General features: G+C 39.2%; 4 protein-coding genes across 7 annotated transcripts; all 4 read right to left on the reverse strand.

Moving 5' to 3' along the window:
• Window positions 1-48: 48 nt before the first annotated feature.
• On the reverse strand, window positions 49-3,912 carry LOC132195810 (protein FAN-like). 2 transcript variants are annotated; one of them, XM_059618024.1, is made up of 16 exons: window positions 3,726-3,912; window positions 3,422-3,637; window positions 3,286-3,370; window positions 3,117-3,230; window positions 2,877-3,062; window positions 2,550-2,821; window positions 2,332-2,494; window positions 2,126-2,280; window positions 1,893-2,074; window positions 1,701-1,829; window positions 1,441-1,646; window positions 1,134-1,381; window positions 849-1,082; window positions 713-792; window positions 406-657; window positions 49-354 (listed from the first exon to the last, which is right to left on the reverse strand). In XM_059618024.1, exons 1-16 carry the CDS (start codon window positions 3,737-3,739, stop codon window positions 257-259), a joined length of 2,634 nt encoding a protein of 877 aa, XP_059474007.1. In that variant the 5' UTR covers window positions 3,740-3,912; the 3' UTR covers window positions 49-256. The 2 variants fall into 2 exon arrangements, with proteins under 2 accessions (XP_059474007.1, XP_059474006.1); XM_059618023.1 differs by having other exon boundaries at window positions 1,441-1,829.
• Window positions 3,913-4,183: 271 nt separating this feature from the next.
• Window positions 4,184-5,810, reverse strand: LOC132195658 (quinone oxidoreductase-like protein 2 homolog). The gene is made up of 6 exons (XM_059617801.1): window positions 5,507-5,810; window positions 5,225-5,452; window positions 4,977-5,168; window positions 4,733-4,914; window positions 4,523-4,669; window positions 4,184-4,467 (listed from the first exon to the last, which is right to left on the reverse strand). The coding sequence occupies exons 1-6, from the start codon at window positions 5,645-5,647 to the stop codon at window positions 4,314-4,316; spliced, it is 1,044 nt and encodes a 347-aa protein (XP_059473784.1). The 5' UTR covers window positions 5,648-5,810; the 3' UTR covers window positions 4,184-4,313.
• A 272-nt stretch (window positions 5,811-6,082) lies between these two features.
• Window positions 6,083-7,330, reverse strand: LOC132195640 (large ribosomal subunit protein mL46). Of its 3 annotated transcripts, none has more exons than XM_059617769.1 (5): window positions 7,127-7,330; window positions 6,907-7,076; window positions 6,654-6,846; window positions 6,326-6,594; window positions 6,083-6,269 (listed from the first exon to the last, which is right to left on the reverse strand). In XM_059617769.1, exons 1-5 carry the CDS (start codon window positions 7,185-7,187, stop codon window positions 6,135-6,137), a joined length of 828 nt encoding a protein of 275 aa, XP_059473752.1. In that variant the 5' UTR covers window positions 7,188-7,330; the 3' UTR covers window positions 6,083-6,134. The 3 variants fall into 3 exon arrangements, with proteins under 3 accessions (XP_059473752.1, XP_059473751.1, XP_059473750.1); XM_059617768.1 differs by having other exon boundaries at window positions 6,326-6,603; window positions 6,907-7,073; window positions 7,127-7,329; XM_059617767.1 differs by having other exon boundaries at window positions 6,326-6,603; window positions 7,127-7,326.
• Window positions 7,331-10,229: 2,899 nt separating this feature from the next.
• On the reverse strand, window positions 10,230-18,120 carry LOC132195656 (uncharacterized). Its single transcript, XM_059617798.1, has 9 exons — window positions 17,993-18,120; window positions 17,100-17,170; window positions 12,583-12,723; window positions 11,899-11,949; window positions 11,671-11,797; window positions 11,345-11,603; window positions 11,179-11,212; window positions 10,998-11,118; window positions 10,230-10,781 (listed from the first exon to the last, which is right to left on the reverse strand). Exons 3-9 carry the CDS (start codon window positions 12,670-12,672, stop codon window positions 10,546-10,548), a joined length of 918 nt encoding a protein of 305 aa, XP_059473781.1. The 5' UTR covers window positions 12,673-12,723; window positions 17,100-17,170; window positions 17,993-18,120; the 3' UTR covers window positions 10,230-10,545.
• Between the last annotated feature and the right edge of the window lie 390 nt (window positions 18,121-18,510).

Below are 18,510 nucleotides of genomic sequence, written 5' to 3' on the forward strand. Positions count from 1 at the left end.
TGCGTCGGCTTACATAAAGTGGAGTGTCAGCAAAAATATACTTTCAGCTTCAGCTGGATAATCAAATTTATTTCTGCTGATCATAAAAATACTTGTTGATCTTCCGCATGTGTTGCTGTTATTTAACAAGTGAGAGGTGAGCAAACAATAATTGATTTTTTGTTTAATAAAAACATGAGTGCAAATTTATCACAATTTTGAGCATATCATTTGGCTACTTTTGGGAGTTATTTATATAGTAATATCTTGATCAAAATCACAGCTCGGCAAAGCGCCAAAGTGAAACGCTTCTATCAGTGCCTCCTGATGCAACATAATTTGCAGCCTCGTCAAGACCGACCGCAGTAATGGCGCCTGAGAAAAGATTTTTAATTTCAAACAAAAATTAAATCAAAAATAAAATACCCTTGTGCGCCTGGATCTGGGAAATTTGCCTCACTTGCCTCAGATCCCAGGCAAGCAGCAGACCTTCCAGGGTGCCGACGAGAAGGCGATTTTGCCTCCAGGCCAGCTGAGTTGGTTGTTGAGTTATTGTTTTGCAAAAGACCTGCAGACCTGAATTAAGATCGTACAAGCGAATTTGACTGTCAGATCCGCAGGTCAGCACCTGTCGGCAATCTGGGTCCAAAAAGGCTCCGACAACATCATCGTTGTGGCCTATTCGAATTTTATTTCTATATTTGACAATGGAAATTTGTAAAATGAGTCATACATGGAAAGTTTTTCAGTTGTTGGCGAGTTTCCAGATCCCACAGAATTACTTCTCCGGATGATCCTGACAAAACGAAATCTCTAAATTTAAGGAATTTAATTAAATTTCACTTGGATTTTTATTTCACTCGATTTACCTTTGAACGCAAATGGAATTAATTTTATTTTCGTGTGGCAATTCGGCAACATAGGCTTGAGGTCCTCGGATTGGATGCTTGCCCAGAGTTGCATCCTCGACTCTCCACAGACGCACCGAGCAATCCCACGAACCTGAAACCAACAGACCAGGCCGCCACTGGAGACATGTGACCGCGTCTTCGTGGGCAGCCAGCAACTCAACCCTCCGCCCGAACTCCACCTCATAAGAGTGTCTGCAAAGAATATTTTGTATTTCAATCAAAATTATTGTTTGACGGACTTACAAATTATTGTCCCAGGAGCCTGCTAGGACGGTGGTGGCGCCTGGAAGGACGGTGCAGCAAGAAAGGGGCAGAGATGAGAGGGTGGCGCTTCGCTCCACTGCCAAGTCGGGCAACTTGAAGATTTTCAAAGTGCCATCCTGCCCTACCGAGTAAAGGCGATCGCTGGAAAAAGTGACGCCGGAAACATAATCTCTGTGTGCTCTCTGCACCTCTTGTTCTTTACACACAATTGTTTCCTCGGAAAAAGTCTGCAATGAAATTTTCATTTTGATCCTAAAAGGCGAATAAAATTCTGCGATTAATTAACCTTGGAGGTAATTAAACTGTCTGTGACATCATTCAAATGTATCGGTGACTGTGGGCTGAGGGGAAGCTTAGGCGGGTGCGGAACTTGGAAAAGCTGCTTTGGTATTTGCCCGAACTCCATTATTTGAACCTCCAGAGCGTGGCGTTTGCCAAAATCCATTTCAGAATCCAAATCGACGCTGCCCTCATAGCACATGGGGTAAAATACTATTAATTTTGTAGGAATTATGTTAAAAAGTTTAACAAAACAATGAAACTTACTATTGTGCGCCTTTTCGGCCTCCTCTCCCATTTGTTTGTATCCGAAAATCAAATCTATCCAGTGATTCAAATTGGAAGACACGATGTCACTCTCCAAAGCTTCACGCATTTTGACGACAAAATCTTTTGCTAAAAGAGTCAAAATAAATTTAAATAATAATTTGAAAATTGAATATATTTTTGGTAAATTACAATTTGATGCCCAAGGGGGAAGCTCGACGTCCCCAACCTTTCTTCCGTCATGCCTGTGGCCAAAATTGATCCCAAACAAATTTGTGCAAAATCTGCCTTCCTGCTCAGGGTCGTAGAACTCTGGAGTCAGTTCTTTGAAATCAGACATGTTTGTGTTGATGTTTCTCCAGACGTCCTTCATGCTATAATAAAACTTAGTTTCAAAACAATTAGTGAAGTTTCTTTTTTAATACCTGTTGAACATTCGATCAGGATGATCGAAACGCCCGTTCTGGAGGCAAAGCATCAGATGGGGATATTGCCGAACCAGGTAAAAAAGAACCAAGCCAGGGGCGCTGTAATGTGAGCCATACAGGAATTTTGGAGGATCCATTTCATCGTAGCGATCCTGTCAATAAAAATTAATTTAAATCCTCAAAAGACAATGTCCGAAAATTACAAGCAGCTTTTGCAGTCTAACGGAATCCAACGCCCCAACAGGTTTGGTCAGATCTCTGAACACGAGAGGATTTTTCAGGTCAATTTGCTTGCTTTCGTAATCGCAAATCACCCACGGAAAAACAGGGTACTGCGTCAAATCGCTTGTACTTCTATCGGCTAAGCTGAAGTAAACATAAAACTAATTTATATGTGACATTTTTTTTTTTATAATTTTACCTGTTCAAATAGCTGAGGTACTCATAATTGGAAATAACACTGTTTTGCCACTTGAGGGTCATTTCGTCCTGCCGCAAATTGTCTAATTCCAGGTCCTGACTTAGAAGCGCCTCAGCGAAAGAATCTCTTTCGCTGGCACTTTCGAGACTGAAGTAAATTCTTGGCACACTACTCTGGGGACAGCATTCAATCTCAAGACCCAAGTGCCGCAGCAAAAACCTTCTATTCGTCACTCTTCTGACATGGCGGAGACGGATTTTTAAAACAACGGTCTGCAGAAAAAAAAATTGGTCAAACTTTTATGATTCTTGCCTTCTGTTGACTTACCTGTTCAATATTATTGAATGGTTGAAAGTATAGAATGCTGTTTGTGAGCACAACTCTGCCTGGATTCACCACCAAGGGTGTCACTTTGTTTGCTGTGGCTTCGAAAATTATTCTCTCGGAGAAATCCTCAAGCCACTGCGGGTCGAATTTGAATCTTGCTTGTCGGGAAAAAATAATTGTGGCGACCTGAATTAATAAAAATTGCTAGTTTCAATGTAAAAAATTCAAAGGTGATAAAACCATATTATTGTGATCTTGAAGAGGAAGTGTTGCAGCTCTGTGCAGTTGGCTCAGAGGCCGCAAAATGTGTTCGACGTCCATGTAGGTTGGCACAAATATAAATGTTTGAGACTCCTAATAAATGAGCAAGATCGATTTCAGCTTCAAATATTTAATGCAATTTTTATACTTTTAAAAATGAGTATGGAGCCAGAATGTTTCCAGGAAGCATTTCGATGACTTGATTGCACTCAATTTCAACACCATCGCCAATGCTAAAAATTTCAAATATGTAATTTAGAAAGTAAAAAATGTACGAAATTCACTTTTCAGTCAGGATTGGTTGAGATGGATCAACCCTGGAGCAGTGCTGAAGAGGCAGTTTTACGAGGGGCAAAGCAGTTTCCCTTGGTTCGAAAACAGCAGAACGGGAGCACAACTTGAGGCGTCCCGGAACTTGCTCTTTGGCTCCTTTCTTGAACCATAAGCCACTGAAATCCTCAAAGTACGTTTCGCCAGGCTCCAGAAGCAAGAGGCAGAATCTGTCAAAAAAATGAGTGTTTTTATTGGCAGGGTTTGACGTTGAGTTAAGTGCTCGATCGGCAAGATTTTTATCAAAACTTTTCTTACCTTTCTTTTTCCATGTCTCCTTTTGAAAGCTAAAATTTTTGATGGACTCAATATTTGAAATCAACGAACACAAAGCATTAGCGAGTTTATCGTTTTGTTTCTGAGAAAACCGCATTCACTTTACTTCTTCAGCGATAAACAGATAGAAGAGACTGATAAAACTAAATAATTATGTCCCAAAGGGGGCGTGGTTTTTGTTGACTATCAAATCGAGTCACGTGATTGGTTGCCCAGCCGAATGGCGCTCACTTCTGCTTGTGTTTGCCACCGCTAGGTGGAGAATCGATGTTAAGTTAATATTTAATTAACTTTCTGGTGCTGCTCTTTTCCTTGCAAAAGCCAATTTTTAATCAATTTTAATCATCATAAAAGGTGAACCAAAAAATGACATGAAACACCAATTATTATTTGTTACGATTGCAACCTGAAGTTATTTGCAAGTAAAAAACCTCTTTTGTTCTTAATGTGTTTCAATTTGTTCTATTTTCAACATTCCATTGGTGGTTCAATCTGCAATCAATTTAGTCTTGAGTCGAAGAACAATACTCGAATACATTCACAGCTCTGTCTGCTAAATTACTTCAAAGTTCAGTCGTCACAATCCAAAATAACTTTGCCAGTGGATCGACGCTCTCGCAGAAATTCAAAAGCCTCGTTGACCTTCTCCAGGTCAAACTCTGCAGAAACATGAGGGCTGATGAGCCCTTGCTCACACATGTCCACTACGTCTTCCACACTTTGCCTGAATAAACAAACTTGAGATTATCTTCTTTTATTTGAACCTCAAAAGAAAATACCTGTAGACTTCAGGATCGGATATTCTATAATTGGAAAGGGAAACTCCGACGAGGCTAAAGGCTTTGGGCAGAAGGCTGCTTGTCTCAACCTGAGGAATCTGCTTGGAGGCAAATCCTGCCACAACCACCATTCCTTCGTGGGCCACACTTGAAATAAATTTTATTGTATTAATTTTAACCATTTTTTAAAAGAAAACAACTCAAACATACCATTTTAAAGATTCTTCAAAAACGTGTCCGCCGACAGCATCGAAAATGACCCTGACCCCTTTGCCCTCAGTAATCTCCTTGACTTTGGCTCTGAGGTGCTCAGGTTTGTACGTCAGAGCTGCCCATGCTCCTTTCTCCCTCACCAGGGAAGCCTTATCTTCGGTGCCACAAACACCAATAACCTGACAAAATCAGTAGATTTAACAATTAAATACATATTATTTTATTAATTTTAAATTGCAACCTTTGCTCTGTAAACATTTGCAGCCAAGTCAACCGCAGCAAGACCGAGGCCTCCCGCAGCAGCAGTCACTAAAACAGAATCTCCCTCTTGCAGTTGAGCCCTTCTGGCCAGGCCTAGGAGGGCAGTGGCATAAGAGTCAGGTAGAGCAGCGCCTTCTTTGAATGAAATTTCCCCAGGCAAATTCCAAACGTCCTGTGAAACGAGCATTCAGATAAGAAAAAAAGCCACACACCCAAAATAAAAATTACATTCTGGTTGAGAATGCACTGTTGAGCGAACCCCGAGAAAAGGTCCTTGTTCAATCCAATGACTCTGTCTCCTTTCTGCAGAGTTTTCACTTCAGACCCAACTTCAAGAACTTCTCCAGCGACCTCAAAGCCCGGTACAAAGGGAAGTTTGGGCTTGACGTGATACTCGCCCTGGCACACAAGAAGGTCGGCTGAGTTCACCCCGCACTTGCTCACCTTCACCCTGACCTAAAGAAGACCAAGCGAGTTAAACTCATGATCAGTAATTTAAATTAATTTTACTTGATCTTTGTTAAGTTTAGCTGCTTTCACGCTCTCAATCTTCAGTGGCTGGCCGACTTCTTTCAAGACGGCCGCTTTGAAAGTCGAGGCTTGGCGGATGCTGGTCTGGACGATGGATGCGAATGACCGTCTCAGAGCCATGATGTTATTTATCGCCGGCTTCTTGTTTTGGAGGGCTCAATTTCACGAAAAACTTTGCATTTTTACTGTAAATAGCAAGCCAAGACGAGAAGTTGCTTCTCGTCAAGGATCTTTTATTTAAATAAAAGATCCTTGATCCTTGCTTCTCGTGTTGTTTTCCCGGTGCAGCTGAATGTCACGTGACATGAATCAACCAATGGGGAAGCTTGCAGTTTTGGCGGGAAAGATGAAAATGCTTTGAAAGTTTACAAATCTTTAGACCAATTTTTAAGCTGATTTGATACTTAACCATAAAAATTGCTAATTTGACTTATTAAAATTATCTATTCAAGCTCAAGTATCTACGAAATAACAAAATTTGTAATTCTCATTAGTTTCAACCAAAATTCATTTTTAGGAAACACTTCCGTTATGTTTGTTAAATAAAATGAGTAATAGTAAATAATCTTCATTTAATATATATTGAAAACTATTTCAAAACAAATATTCAAAAAAGAAGGAATTGATCAACGCTATTGAAATATTCCTTCTTCAATTTCTTCTCCATCTCTTCTTTGGTTGCCCAGACAAAATCTTTACTTTTCGCACGGCCACCTTGATACATCGCTTTGAAAAAGAAGACCTGTAATTTACGGTTTTAACAAATATTTTCTTTTTTTCAAACCCAATGTAAATAACCTTGGCACCCTCAACCCCACTTTGTTCTCTGACAGCTTTAGGGTATTTGTATTTGTAGAATCCGACTGGCGCATTGCCCAAGATTGTCGACTTGAATTCCGGACCCACAGCTTCGAGAAGGGCACGGTCTGCGGCCTGTCTCATGGTCTCTCCATCTTTTCGGGCACTATTGGGCATCAGCCATACGCTTTCAGATCCTAGTTTGTGCTTCGTAAGCAAAATTAGATGCTGGCTCAATTGGCGATCGATATTTTTCTCATCTTCGTCAACTTTTGGGTCTAAAATTTTAGTAACAATATTAATTAAATATGCTGTACAATAAGCTAACCATTTTTCCTCGAAGCCAACGTGAAATTGGCCAATTCGTCCAGACTGGAATCCTCAAAATCTTGGGCAGTGGCTTTGGTGGCCTGCTCGAGATCTGCTTCCGAGGCATTGCCCGATTTCAAGGCTTCCAACGTGACTTTGTCCTTTTCCTTTCGCAGCTCGTGATTGGATTTTATGCTTTGTTGCAACTCAATCTGTAGATCAAATTCATTTAATAGTAAACAAGACGCGAATTTACGGGATTTATCTCTTACTTTGCAGAGCATGCTCTGCATTCTTTCTTCCAGTTCCGTGAGGTCTGCGGAGATAACTGGCGGTCTTTCGACGCAAACGCTGCTGACCAAGTCCCACTTTTTTTTCGCCACAGCTGCTTCATTTGTAGCACAGTACTTGACCTGGCAGATCCTCAATGGTTTGTTGCCTGCTAACTCGTTTTCAAATAGAAAAGTTGAATCAACAAAGTGTTAAAAGAACCTGTGTTCCTGTGACTGCATAGCAGAATTCTTGACAAAAATCGCGTTCCAGAGAAACTCATTTTGAACTTAAGTAGCGACGAATGCCCAGAGTTGAGATATTTGTCGATATGCTGGCAAAAATTATAAGCTTTTTGCGGTGGAAACCTGCGCTCTGCCTGCGCTATAGTCTCTTTCACTGCAGAGTGCTGGTTATAGTTCAAAACAAAACAGTGAACAATTGAAGTAAGACACGCGCATGCGCAAAGCAAATTTGTTCGCCCATTTGAAACTTTTGCGTGAATGTGGCGGGAGAAAACTTTTTCCAACTTATTTTTGCAGATAAAAACTTCCAAACGCTCTCAGAGGCCTTACCCAAAGCCTATAGCAGTGTGTGTAAAGTGACTCTAATTATGCTAATTATTCCTCCAATTAGTGCTGCGGCCTAGAGCATATAATTTAACTGAGTAAATTTGTCTTCTTCTTGCCGCTTCTTCTTGAGCACCTCAGGCACCTCTTTTTCCTCCAGCAATGGCTGACTCAGTTTCTCCTCCCTGTACTGCAGTCACTGCTTCCTCAGCGTCCGCTTCCTCTCCTCCTCACTTCCCCTGCGATCAAATAGGAAATCAATACTTTTCCATTAAAAGAAATTCAACTCTCATTTCATTCAAGGGGTTCTGCACTATGTCTTCCTCGTCAGTGTCAAAGTCGCAGAACAGTTTGCCCACTCCATCCTCGTCTTCGTTGGAACTGGCGCAAGCCATCCTTTAACCCTCAAACAAGTCCTTTTTGTAGTCCAGCAAAGGACTAATTTTTAAAATTATATTTTCATTACTTTAATTGGTCGAAAAAGACAAAAGCTTACGCAATGCGAGACATGTAGCTTGGCCAGAGCAACAGGGAGCAAAACCTCTGCATGAAGAGGGACAGAGCTTCTTGAGGAGTCATTCGGGGCAATTCAAGAGAGCTTTCGTCGTTCTGCTCAGGACGATGGGCGTCTTCGTCATTTTCGTCAACTAAAGAACAAAATGAAAAATTGAAAAAAATTAGCGGTGAAGTGAAAACTGACCTTCATTGTAATCCTCATCAGGTGCGTTGTCAGCCCTGGTGACAACTCCCTTAAGGAAGGTCAGCTACTCCTTCTGACCCTCCAGGTTCATGGCCAAAAGGTTGCTATATCTTCCAGAAGCTAAGTGCGCAGTCCGACCAGAGATCTGACGTTCGGAAGAATTGATTGAGTGACGTGCTTCTTTTCACAGTCCCAGCCCTCTTCATAGTGCAGCATCTGCAGCTGGCGGTAAACGTTGAGGATGTTGTAGAACTTGGGGTTGGTGGCTGCGGCCTTGAGCAGCCGCTGCTCGCAATTCCAATCAAAGTGCACACCGAAAATCTCACACAAGTTCCAAGCAACGTTCACAGTTGCGGGTTTAGCAGTGTTGGGGTAGTACTCTGAAATCGCACCATCCACTTATTAGCAAGAAGAAGAAGACTAAATCATATTTTAATTAATAATACGCACTCCTCTTTCTTCCCCTTCGCTGCCGGTAGTGGCTTCGATAGACCTGGTCCAACTCCAAGTCCCGGTCGTCCTTCTTCTTTCTCCTCCGACCAACCTTTCTAGCCTTCTGGGCATTGCAAGCAAACTTAACCACATTCCTGGCATTGAAAATCTACACAAATATGTATTTGCTCACGAAAGAGAAAATAAGTCTTATTTTCTTTCGTACTGGAGTGCCTCTTCTTTAGTTCAGAACCCAGATTGACCTTTTCTCCTTGCGAGGCAGAGTGGTTTTGATCTAATTTAATGAAAAAAGCAAAAACAATTTATAAATTGATTTGTAATAATCGTAGGATAAAATTACCCCAGCAGCATCATATTGAGCAGCCTTGTGCCTGCCTTTGATCTGCTGCTTAAAACTTTTCTTAAAAATTTTTACGGAATCCAAGGAACACTCGGCTTGAAGCACTCCAGCCTGGTGTATCTAATTCTGATCTGGCTCTCGGTTCGACCTGGCATCAGGTTTGAGATTTGCATGAAGGTCATTTTTTGGCTGCGTGCGGCCGTGATGATCATGTCGTCCCTTTCGGTGAAGCCACCTGATTTGATCTTGGGGTCCAGACGCTGGGTCCAGCGCTGGGCCACCTGCTTCACACTCTTGCCTGGGAATTGATCCGCAATCTGCCGCAGAAAATTTCGAAAGCATAAAAACTCGAATTTAATAAGGAATTTTCTTTTTACCTTTTGCCACGGAATGAATTTTCCTTTTTGCAGGTTCTTGACAGCGCTTTTGAGTTTCTTGTCATCGGCGCCACTCCAACCTTCCCTGAACTTGTTCAAAATGCTTTGGTAGTGCAGGAAGCACTGGTACATGGAGCGTTTTCCACTCATCTCCTCGGCACCGATTGCAGCCCAGTTTTGAAAACAATACTTGCTAGCCGCAAACTGCACCAAAAATGCAGTCAATGAAGAATAAATAATTTTTTAAGCGCATACGAGATCAAATATTGGATTCATAAAATTAATCTTATTCGATCTTTTTGCGAAAGATGTTTTTACTTTCACAGGAATATAATAAGATAATTTAGCCAATTTACCCTCAAGAGATCATTTTCATGTTTGGTCCAGGCCGTCATCTCCAGGGTGAGGACCAAGCACTGCTTCCACAAGGCTCGCAGCTCGAGTGGCGAACGATGCCCTTCGAATTCGGTGAGCGAGATGCGGCACCAGTTGTGCTCGGCCTTTTGGGTTCCAGGTTAGTTTTCCCAACGCGTCTTATATAAAAAGCTAATTGGTCGCCTGGCACTGTGCCAACTTAATTATATGAGCTGTGAGAACGCTCCTGAAGAGCAAGAGGGTTGAAAGGAAGCAAAAAGACGAGAAAAGGAGACTCCAATTAGTGCTGCGGCCTAGAGCATAATTTAACTGAGTAAATTTGTCCCAGAGACCTGCCTCATTAGCAACTGAAGCTAATTTACTGATAGGACCACGTGCGGCCGCACGTGGGACCAGATTACTGCTAATTTAACGAAAACAGGCTAAAATAAATAATATATTCTCTTATTAACAATTTAAGTCTTTGTCTTTAAAGTTCAATTATTATTAACTGGAATTTGAGGTGAATTAAACGAACAAAAGGAATGTGAACATGTGCATATGGCACTCATTATTAGAAAATACAGTCAAAGTTACAAATATTAACCCCCAAAATTGGCCAACGTGTTTTGAATATTTTTGAATAACAAGTTAATGTGAGGTGCACAACAAGCCGACACAGATTTTGCGAAAAATTTGCAGATGTTTGATTACATATTAAAATACTACACATTAAAAAACATTTCTCTGCTCTTGCAGCAACAAAAGTTAAAAGAGAGGTAGAGAGAGAGAGAGAGAGATTACGACTTATTATTACTCACAATTAAGAATTGTCTAAAACGCAATATTTAAGTTCTCTTAACAAGATCAATTGTATCATTGTTAATTGGGATTGTGTGGGGGGACTTGCGCGAGCAATATGGGCACTTGCCGCCAGCTTTTAAAATGCAGTCCTGGCAGAACCACAGGTGCTTGCATGACAGAATGTAAACACGGTTGGCACTGTCGCAGCCCATGCATCCGGTTCCGATACGCATGCGGATCACCCCTCGCAGCAGAGCACGCGCGAGATCCTCATCGTCATCTGGGGGGAAAAAAAACAGCCACCTTTACATTCACTGCTAAAAATTTCTTGTATCAAATTTTATTTAAAAAATCTAAATTGGAAAAATTTAATTTCTTCGTAAAAAAGAAGCACAACTCTTTAAGAAGATCTCTATTTTCAAAGCACTTTTTTATAACACTTTATACACAGCAAAGTGTGCAAACTTGTTGGGAAAACAAAATTGAAAACACTTACAGGCTGCTGGCTCCTGAATGTTATTTTTGGCAAGGATCCCCACAATCTGATTCTTGTTCAAGTCCTCTACTTTCCCAGTGGCTATTGCAAGCGCCTCTTTGTCTGTATTTGTGTACAGTTTCTTTAAACAAAAAATTATTTTGAGTACTTAATTTTCAATTATAGAAAAATTTGAACTCACAGCTTTAACAGCCTGCCAGTCATGATTGCCAACTCTGGAACAAAATAATTTTTTTTAAAGAATTTTGGAGTGATGATGGTCATTGTTTTGAAAGAATTGCAACCTTCTCAGATATTCAAGGTTTCATAGAGAGATAAAAATTAAATTATACAATTAACACTTTTACTTTTTGATTTCTTGGTCATTTTCTTCATGAGCAACTTGGACCTCCAAATCATAATTGACACGCTTTGTTAGCGGGCCGGTCTTACAAATGAAGCAGCAGGTGGGCAACATTTGGCACGACTCGCAAGACGCGTGTCCGCAGAGCCCCACAAACACTGGCACTCGAGCACAAAGTTGGGTGCAGTATGGGATTTGTAAAAACTCGTCGCCCATGCGCTCTCTGCAAAGATCTTGAATGCCAATTACCTTAGTTAGCGTGTCTGAAATCACAAAAAAAAGTGGAGTCAATAATGAGCTACGTATATTGCTGCTACTTGGAATACTCACTTGAGGCCTTCGCATACTGGCTCAACATGTTCAGGTTGAAGAGAGAGTCCATTTGGGCAATAGAGAGTTGATCGATTCGGCAGCGCGACACCTTTTTCCAAGAATCGACATCTGGCGTCCGAATCCCCTGTAAACAAACGCAAAATAAGCTTAAAAAATCCGTGCCAAAATAGCAATCTTTAAGATAGATTCTTTCATTATTGATAGTTAAAAAAAAGATAAACTCACCATGAAAGCGTAAACCTTGACTTTCTCTCTCACGTTCCAGGGACTGCGGACCTAAAAAAAGGAAAGGTGTATTTAAAGCATGGATGAGAGCAGCGTCTTACTACTATGTTCACACAAAACTGGCCGGATATTTCAGGTACTCGTTCTTTAATATTAAAGAGGCTTTTAAGACTGTGTGTGGCAAATAGGATAGTTGTAATTTCATCTTCAATAAGGAATTTTATAAGGATTCAGAAAATGTGTGATTTTATCGAAATATTCATTGAAACATATTTTGAATAAACCGATTTCAAAAACTTTTCCAGCCAATCTGGGGTTTTTTAAAATAGGAGGATATATTGAATATTTTCTCCCCCATGTAAAGGCTACTGAATTAAAAGCAATCCGTACATAAACACGAAAAATTGAGAATTTTGGCAGAACAGCAAAAACCTTTCATTGCGAATGATGAAAAAATAAATAGGCAAATTTAAACGGCTTTTACAACGTATTGAATTTTTTGGTATGCGGCTCATAACTATTGAGATGTTGCGTTGTTACCGTAACCCCTTACAATTCTCAAAAAATAAATAAATAAATAAATAAAATAATAAGAAAATATCCAGGAAAAATTTAGGAAAGTGAGGAAAATGTAGTTTGATAGATGTTGAACCTTGGAAACTTTGAAAAAAAAAAAATACTAACCATAGCGCCCTTTGGCTCTCCTACAAAATGCAGTCGGCTTTGTTTCGGTGTACACGGACCAACACCACCTTCAACCTTTCCTTGCGACATCTTAGGGCTTCCAACTAAGGCTTTTGCTTCGTCCAGCTTGTTCAGCGATTGCTGTGAGCGAAACAAAGTTTGTCATTAATGAGATCATGTACAACTGATAAATATGTTGCAAATAAGGAAGATTATGTTGATTTCTCTATCATTTATGGTTATGTTTAGTATACTAGGATTTGTAAATCTCGCTTTATGATACAAAAAACGTGAGGTGGTTCCTTCAGAATTTCAATTTATGTGAAAATTTTAAAACCCCAGAAAATCAGAAATCCGTATTTTTAAGATTTTTTCAATATTTCGTCAATTCCTGAGGTTGGAGAAACAAATGTCTGGCTATTTTAGAAATCCTCATGAAATTTAGCATAGAATCATCAAATTAGGAGAAAATTTTGATGAATTTTGCTGCAATTGAAGAAAACCAAATGATATTGCCATTCTGTGGAAGAGATTTGGCGATGACAAACTTGGATTTTGGCTCAAATTGAACATCAAGATTACAAGTAGTTTAAGTTCACTAAAAGAAGACGTTGAAACACCAATTGGAAAGAGTGACCTACACAGCCTTAAACCGGTGAATTTATTTAAAAATTTTAATGGCTTTCATAAGTTATTTCATCTCAAGCGGCCGCATTCTCGCGTTGAGTGGGGCTGAGAGCGTGAACGCGCGCGAGTTTTGGCAGTTCATATGCGTTATGCTTCTTTTATTTACTTCCCACTTGTTTTGCTAGTTTCAACGCACGTTTGACTGGACAGCTGATAATTCCTCTGATTGAAGTGTATTTTAGTGAAATATTCAAGTTGAGATAAAAGTATCAGCAACACAAAAAAAAGAAACGACTAGAGTGGACAATTTATGAAACTGATGTGAATCAGAAATATTTCATCTGAGAAATTTTGCAAAAAAATTTACCGTCAGCCTTGTACACTTTGAAAACAAATGTACTGCTGCTTAATTTAAAATTAAGATTTTAGTGAGCGTAATTAAATGATATATCAATTTCAAATCAAGATGACCCGTCAGAGTCTACGTAGACTCGATAAAATCGACGCGTAAACGTTGCACATGCAAAGGAGAAAAAGAAATTGCGTGAATTTTATGAAATTCTGTTCCTAAACTTTTCTCGCGTCGATTCTTGATTTTGCTATTAAAGTCGACGAGGCAAAATCTTCCAAAGAATAAGGAACGAGAAATATTCATGCGTTTTAGTCACTTGTTGGCTAGAGATGTGATCGCCGTTTCTTCACTTTTTTTCAGTTGATTGACATGTGAAGAATAAACAATGACAATTCATGCGAACGAGGCGAAATATATTCGACATTCTCCGAGTGGCTCGCAAAGTTTTTTGTTTTCCACCCTCATCCGCTCGACTTTTGCTTTGTCGTGGCATTCTGACGAGAAATGAGCACTGAATGAGTGGCGATTTGGTCGCCAAAAAGCCAAAGGCATATTGGATTTTTTTAATTGAAGTCAGCCGAGTTCTCGTCTTTCAAATTTACACGCGAGTTTATCCTGCACCAAACACAACGCGCATTTTCTTTTACTTTTAATTTCATCACGTTCCACGAAATATTTCAAATTACATGCCTAGTGTCACCTTCTTTGGCAAATTGCAACCTCAAATTTCCGCTCTTCGCTCTCCTTTCTACTCTCGCAAAAGCTATTCAATCGGTTTGATTTCAACACTTCGCTTCATCATTTTGTGCTTCACAATTTTTTACAAACATCCACATTAAAATTAAGCTTAAACATTGCACATAAATTTTCCCTTGACCCCCGAAAATACTGGCCCACAGCCAAATATATAAAATAGACCCCGGTGACATGTGACCTTTTTTGACCTGGTCATACCTGTGATACATGGTTGAAAAGAGCAAAAGTCAATGGGAACAATTTTTGTCGTTACACATTTTGTCCTATCTCTAACAGGAGAAAAGTTATGGCCGTTTAAAGTTGTTATTGCATTAAAAAGGCTCGGAAAACCGCGTTTTTTACCCTTCAACCCTGAGTATCTTGAAAATAAAAAAAATAAGTCCCGCCATTTTTTAATATGTTGTTGGTAACTTAATTAATTAGGCAACTTTTGGCTATTTTGAAATCAAAATATTTTACTTCCGTCCTCCTTTGACATCAACTTAAAAACCCGAGGTCAGAAAAAGTGACCTTGAAATGTGACCTATGACCTTGGTTACCAAGGCAGAGTTGCAGGACGTCTAATTTCCCACAAGTTTGATAATAGAAACATTTGCGCTATCTCAAACAGGAACTGAGATATTTTCGATTTTTGAAAACTCCTTTCTTCAAAATCGCCAACTTTGAGCCCCTGTAAAATAGGCAATTTGGAGGAATTTTTTCAAAATCCTTCCAAAATATTTGTCTTGACCATGAAACAAAATGATGGGCCAAATTTCATACAATTTGGTTGACCCTTGCCAAGAGTGTGTCAAATTAAAATAAATAATGCCAGTTAATTTCAGAAAATTGAGCAAACACAGCTATAAATTGTTACTGGCCGAAAAAGCAGCCTAAAAGCAATTAAGGATCAATTTTTTTTTGTGGCGGGATGGCAGGTCATTTGAATTTTGAGGTAGCGAATTGCCCTCAAAAATTGCATTGCGTGCGGTGCTAAAATATTTTTCCATTCGAAACGGTGGACGAAAGGAAGTGCCAAGCGTTATTTAGCATGAAGCATGGAGCAAAAGCAAGTTTTGGCAAAATCTCTCGCCGTCGTCGGCCTGTCGACGATCGAGTGCGTTTTTCGAATATTTTGTGCTGCCGCACATTCATAATCTTGAGACGCATTTTCCAGATTTTTGCTTTTGGATGAGAAGTAGATGCTTCAGCGCTATTATTGCGAATAAAAACGGCCTTCTTTTTCATTTTACTTTCCTACTTTGATACTTTTTACTGTGGCGTTTTTTTCTCTTGCTACTATGTTAGGAAAGTTGGATCTTTTCAACCAAGTTACATAAGAAATAAGCAAAATAAAAAATAGTCACGTTGGAAAAATTAAAATTGGTCCAGCAGGAGCTGATAGAATCGCGATCGCAGTTTCGTAAAAACTCGAAAAATTGCCAACGGTTGTATATTTACAAATTTTTTATCCACATTTAATGCATATACTATTTATTACAAGACAATTTTGCGAGGCCCTTTTTCTCAGGCAGACATTTTTAATTGTTGAGCCGATTATGTGATAATTAGTTGATTTCATATTATATTTTATTGGATTTTAAAATTTCATGTTTATTACATGCAGAAATATCCTCCAAAAGTGATGATCTAGATACTTTTTATTACATACAACAATTAATCTGAAATACGAACTCGCTAAATTTTTTAAAAGAAAACTAAATTAGAATGATGTTTTAAGCCTTTTACTTATGGACCCAGTGAAGAGATTTATAAATAGGTTTACGACTTTTAAGTGAGAATCTTTCTTTATTACTATGTTATTTACAATCCCTTTTCGCCAAATCGACTGTTGAAACACCCGATTTTTGTAAATTGTCATATCAATTCCATACCAAGCCAGAATATTTTTTGTTGTATAGCATTCGGGTGGGCCAAACAAATCAAATTTTCAACTGGCGAGTTTAATCGGATGAGAAGGAAGGATTCTGAATCTTTTGCACCCATGCCCTGCATCATACCCCTGGTTGAGGCAAGTTGTTCGCAAAATCTAGTTGTATTATAAATCATAATCCCAACATCTCTTTTGAAACAAAAAATTAATATGAAATAATAATAAATATTTGCTTAATCCTCTCAATGATAGTAGAATTTTTTCGCGTTATGCTATAGGCATTCCATTCAAATTATATATTAATCTTAGAACTCCTTTTAACAAGAATTTCATGTGTGTTAAAAAAATCATATTGCAGGTTTCAGCTCATCCAAAGAGGACAAGTCAGTTTTGCTGGGAAAATATGATGTGCATCGTATTAAAGAGTTGAAGTATCACGATGATTGGGATCCTGCGGCGTTTCTCCTCTATAGTGGCAAAACCACCTTTTTTTAGGGTTTTTTGGGCCAACAACATGGGGCGGTTTGCGGCCGATGACATCATATTTGAATGAGAAAAGTCAGAATTTAACAAATAAAAACGAGAAACGCTTTTTGACACGCCTGGGCCTGGAGGTTGAAAAATGGCTGTGGCACAGATTCACTCTATTTCAAAAATAAACAGCAGCCTTGAAACAATAAAAGGCGATCAGATAAATGCTTAGCTCTCTACGATTTCACGTAAATTCTCTTCATGAGGGCATGCTTTTGGAACGGAAAGCTGATTGAGCTTATGAGCATCAAAATTTATTTAATATGCGTCTCATTACGTCAATCTATCGAATATACAAATGTAGCCTTGCCATTAGCGTGACCAATCACCGATAACACATAAAAAGGCAATAAATTTATAAAAACAACAAAAACTCACCAAAATCGGGCTTTGCGGTGGCAGGAGAAGAATCGCAGCACACTGCTCGGGCTGATGCAGTTTTTCCCGGGCTGAAAAGAGAAAATCCACACGCTCAAGTTACACCAATGGAAAATTTAACTGAGATAAAAAAGTCAGGATATCAAATGCAAAAAGTTTTCTATCACGATGAATGTGTGTATTTAAAATGCCCTTGTTCATTTTAAATGTGACTGATTTAAGACAAAGAGTGCGTTAGTGCGTTTTGGGTTCCGGAGAATGAAAATCGGCGGCAGCAACTAAAGAAAAAATGGTCGTCGCTGCGCACGCCGAAATAAATAAAAATTTTGTGTAATAAACAGCAAACATTGAACTTGACTAGGTTGCAAAGAGGTGATGAATATGTACTTTTTATATTTTCGAGATGATAGTGAAAAAAAAATAATAATGATAAGGCATCCACATTGAATATATTTCAAAGGCAAAAATCAACGCATAGTCGTTCAATATTGGAATGTGGGCCACCTTTGTGCAAAATATTAAAAAAATATAATTTAGATTTAAAAAAAAAAATAATAATTTTTTATGTAAATATCGTCGGTTTCAAAAAGTGGCTGCCTCCAAGGGCGGCTACCGGGCCGCGATCAGCAATGAGAAGCTAATTAAACTTGGTAATCGGATACTTGGACTACCTTTGTGCAAAAATTTTTAAAAAAATGTGACCAAGGTAAAAATTTAAAATTTAAAAAACTAATATTTTAAGTAATTTTCGTCGGTTTCAAGAAGTGGCTTCCCCCGTCGTTATCATCAACAACAACAACAATAAAATATTTTTTGCATATAATACGTGTTATAACATGGTTTCACTATGATATAAGAATATTAAAACACCAAACTTCAATTAACATTATTACCTTTCTTAAGGTTTAAATAATCAAACTCTACGTTTATGTTGGCAGCAGAAAAGTGGCCAAGTTCATTCAAGTGGCTGAAAAAAGAGGCCAATTCCAAAATCGTGCGCGCGATGCAAGAAATGTGCAAAATCGTTGCGCGTTTGCGTTTGCAGCGTCTCAAAAATGTGAGTGATGCTGCGAGTATGAGACACGGTTGTAAGCTGCGAACAGATTCCGGCGTTCTCGCGACATTTGACGATTTGACCTTGCCAATGTCACGACCTCTGTAATGTTATTTTCATATGGCTAATGACATGACATTGGAAAGGTCGAGAATGCGTCGCGAAAATCTGCTGATAAAATAATAGCTTTCCGTTCCCTGTCGGTTTGCTTTGCAGAGCCGATTCTCGATGATTTGTGCTGTTGACGAAACGTGTTTGAACAAAAGGGCACTCCTTGAACGAGTTTAAACTCCAAAAGTGAATAACAATCGGCCAAAAGAGAAAGCGACAAAAATGGGAATGGACAATTCCAAAGAA

Source organism: Neocloeon triangulifer, unplaced genomic scaffold (assembly GCF_031216515.1).
Source record: "Neocloeon triangulifer isolate White Clay Creek 2 clone unplaced genomic scaffold, ASM3121651v1 ptg000010l, whole genome shotgun sequence".
Taxonomy (NCBI): domain Eukaryota; kingdom Metazoa; phylum Arthropoda; class Insecta; order Ephemeroptera; family Baetidae; genus Neocloeon; species Neocloeon triangulifer.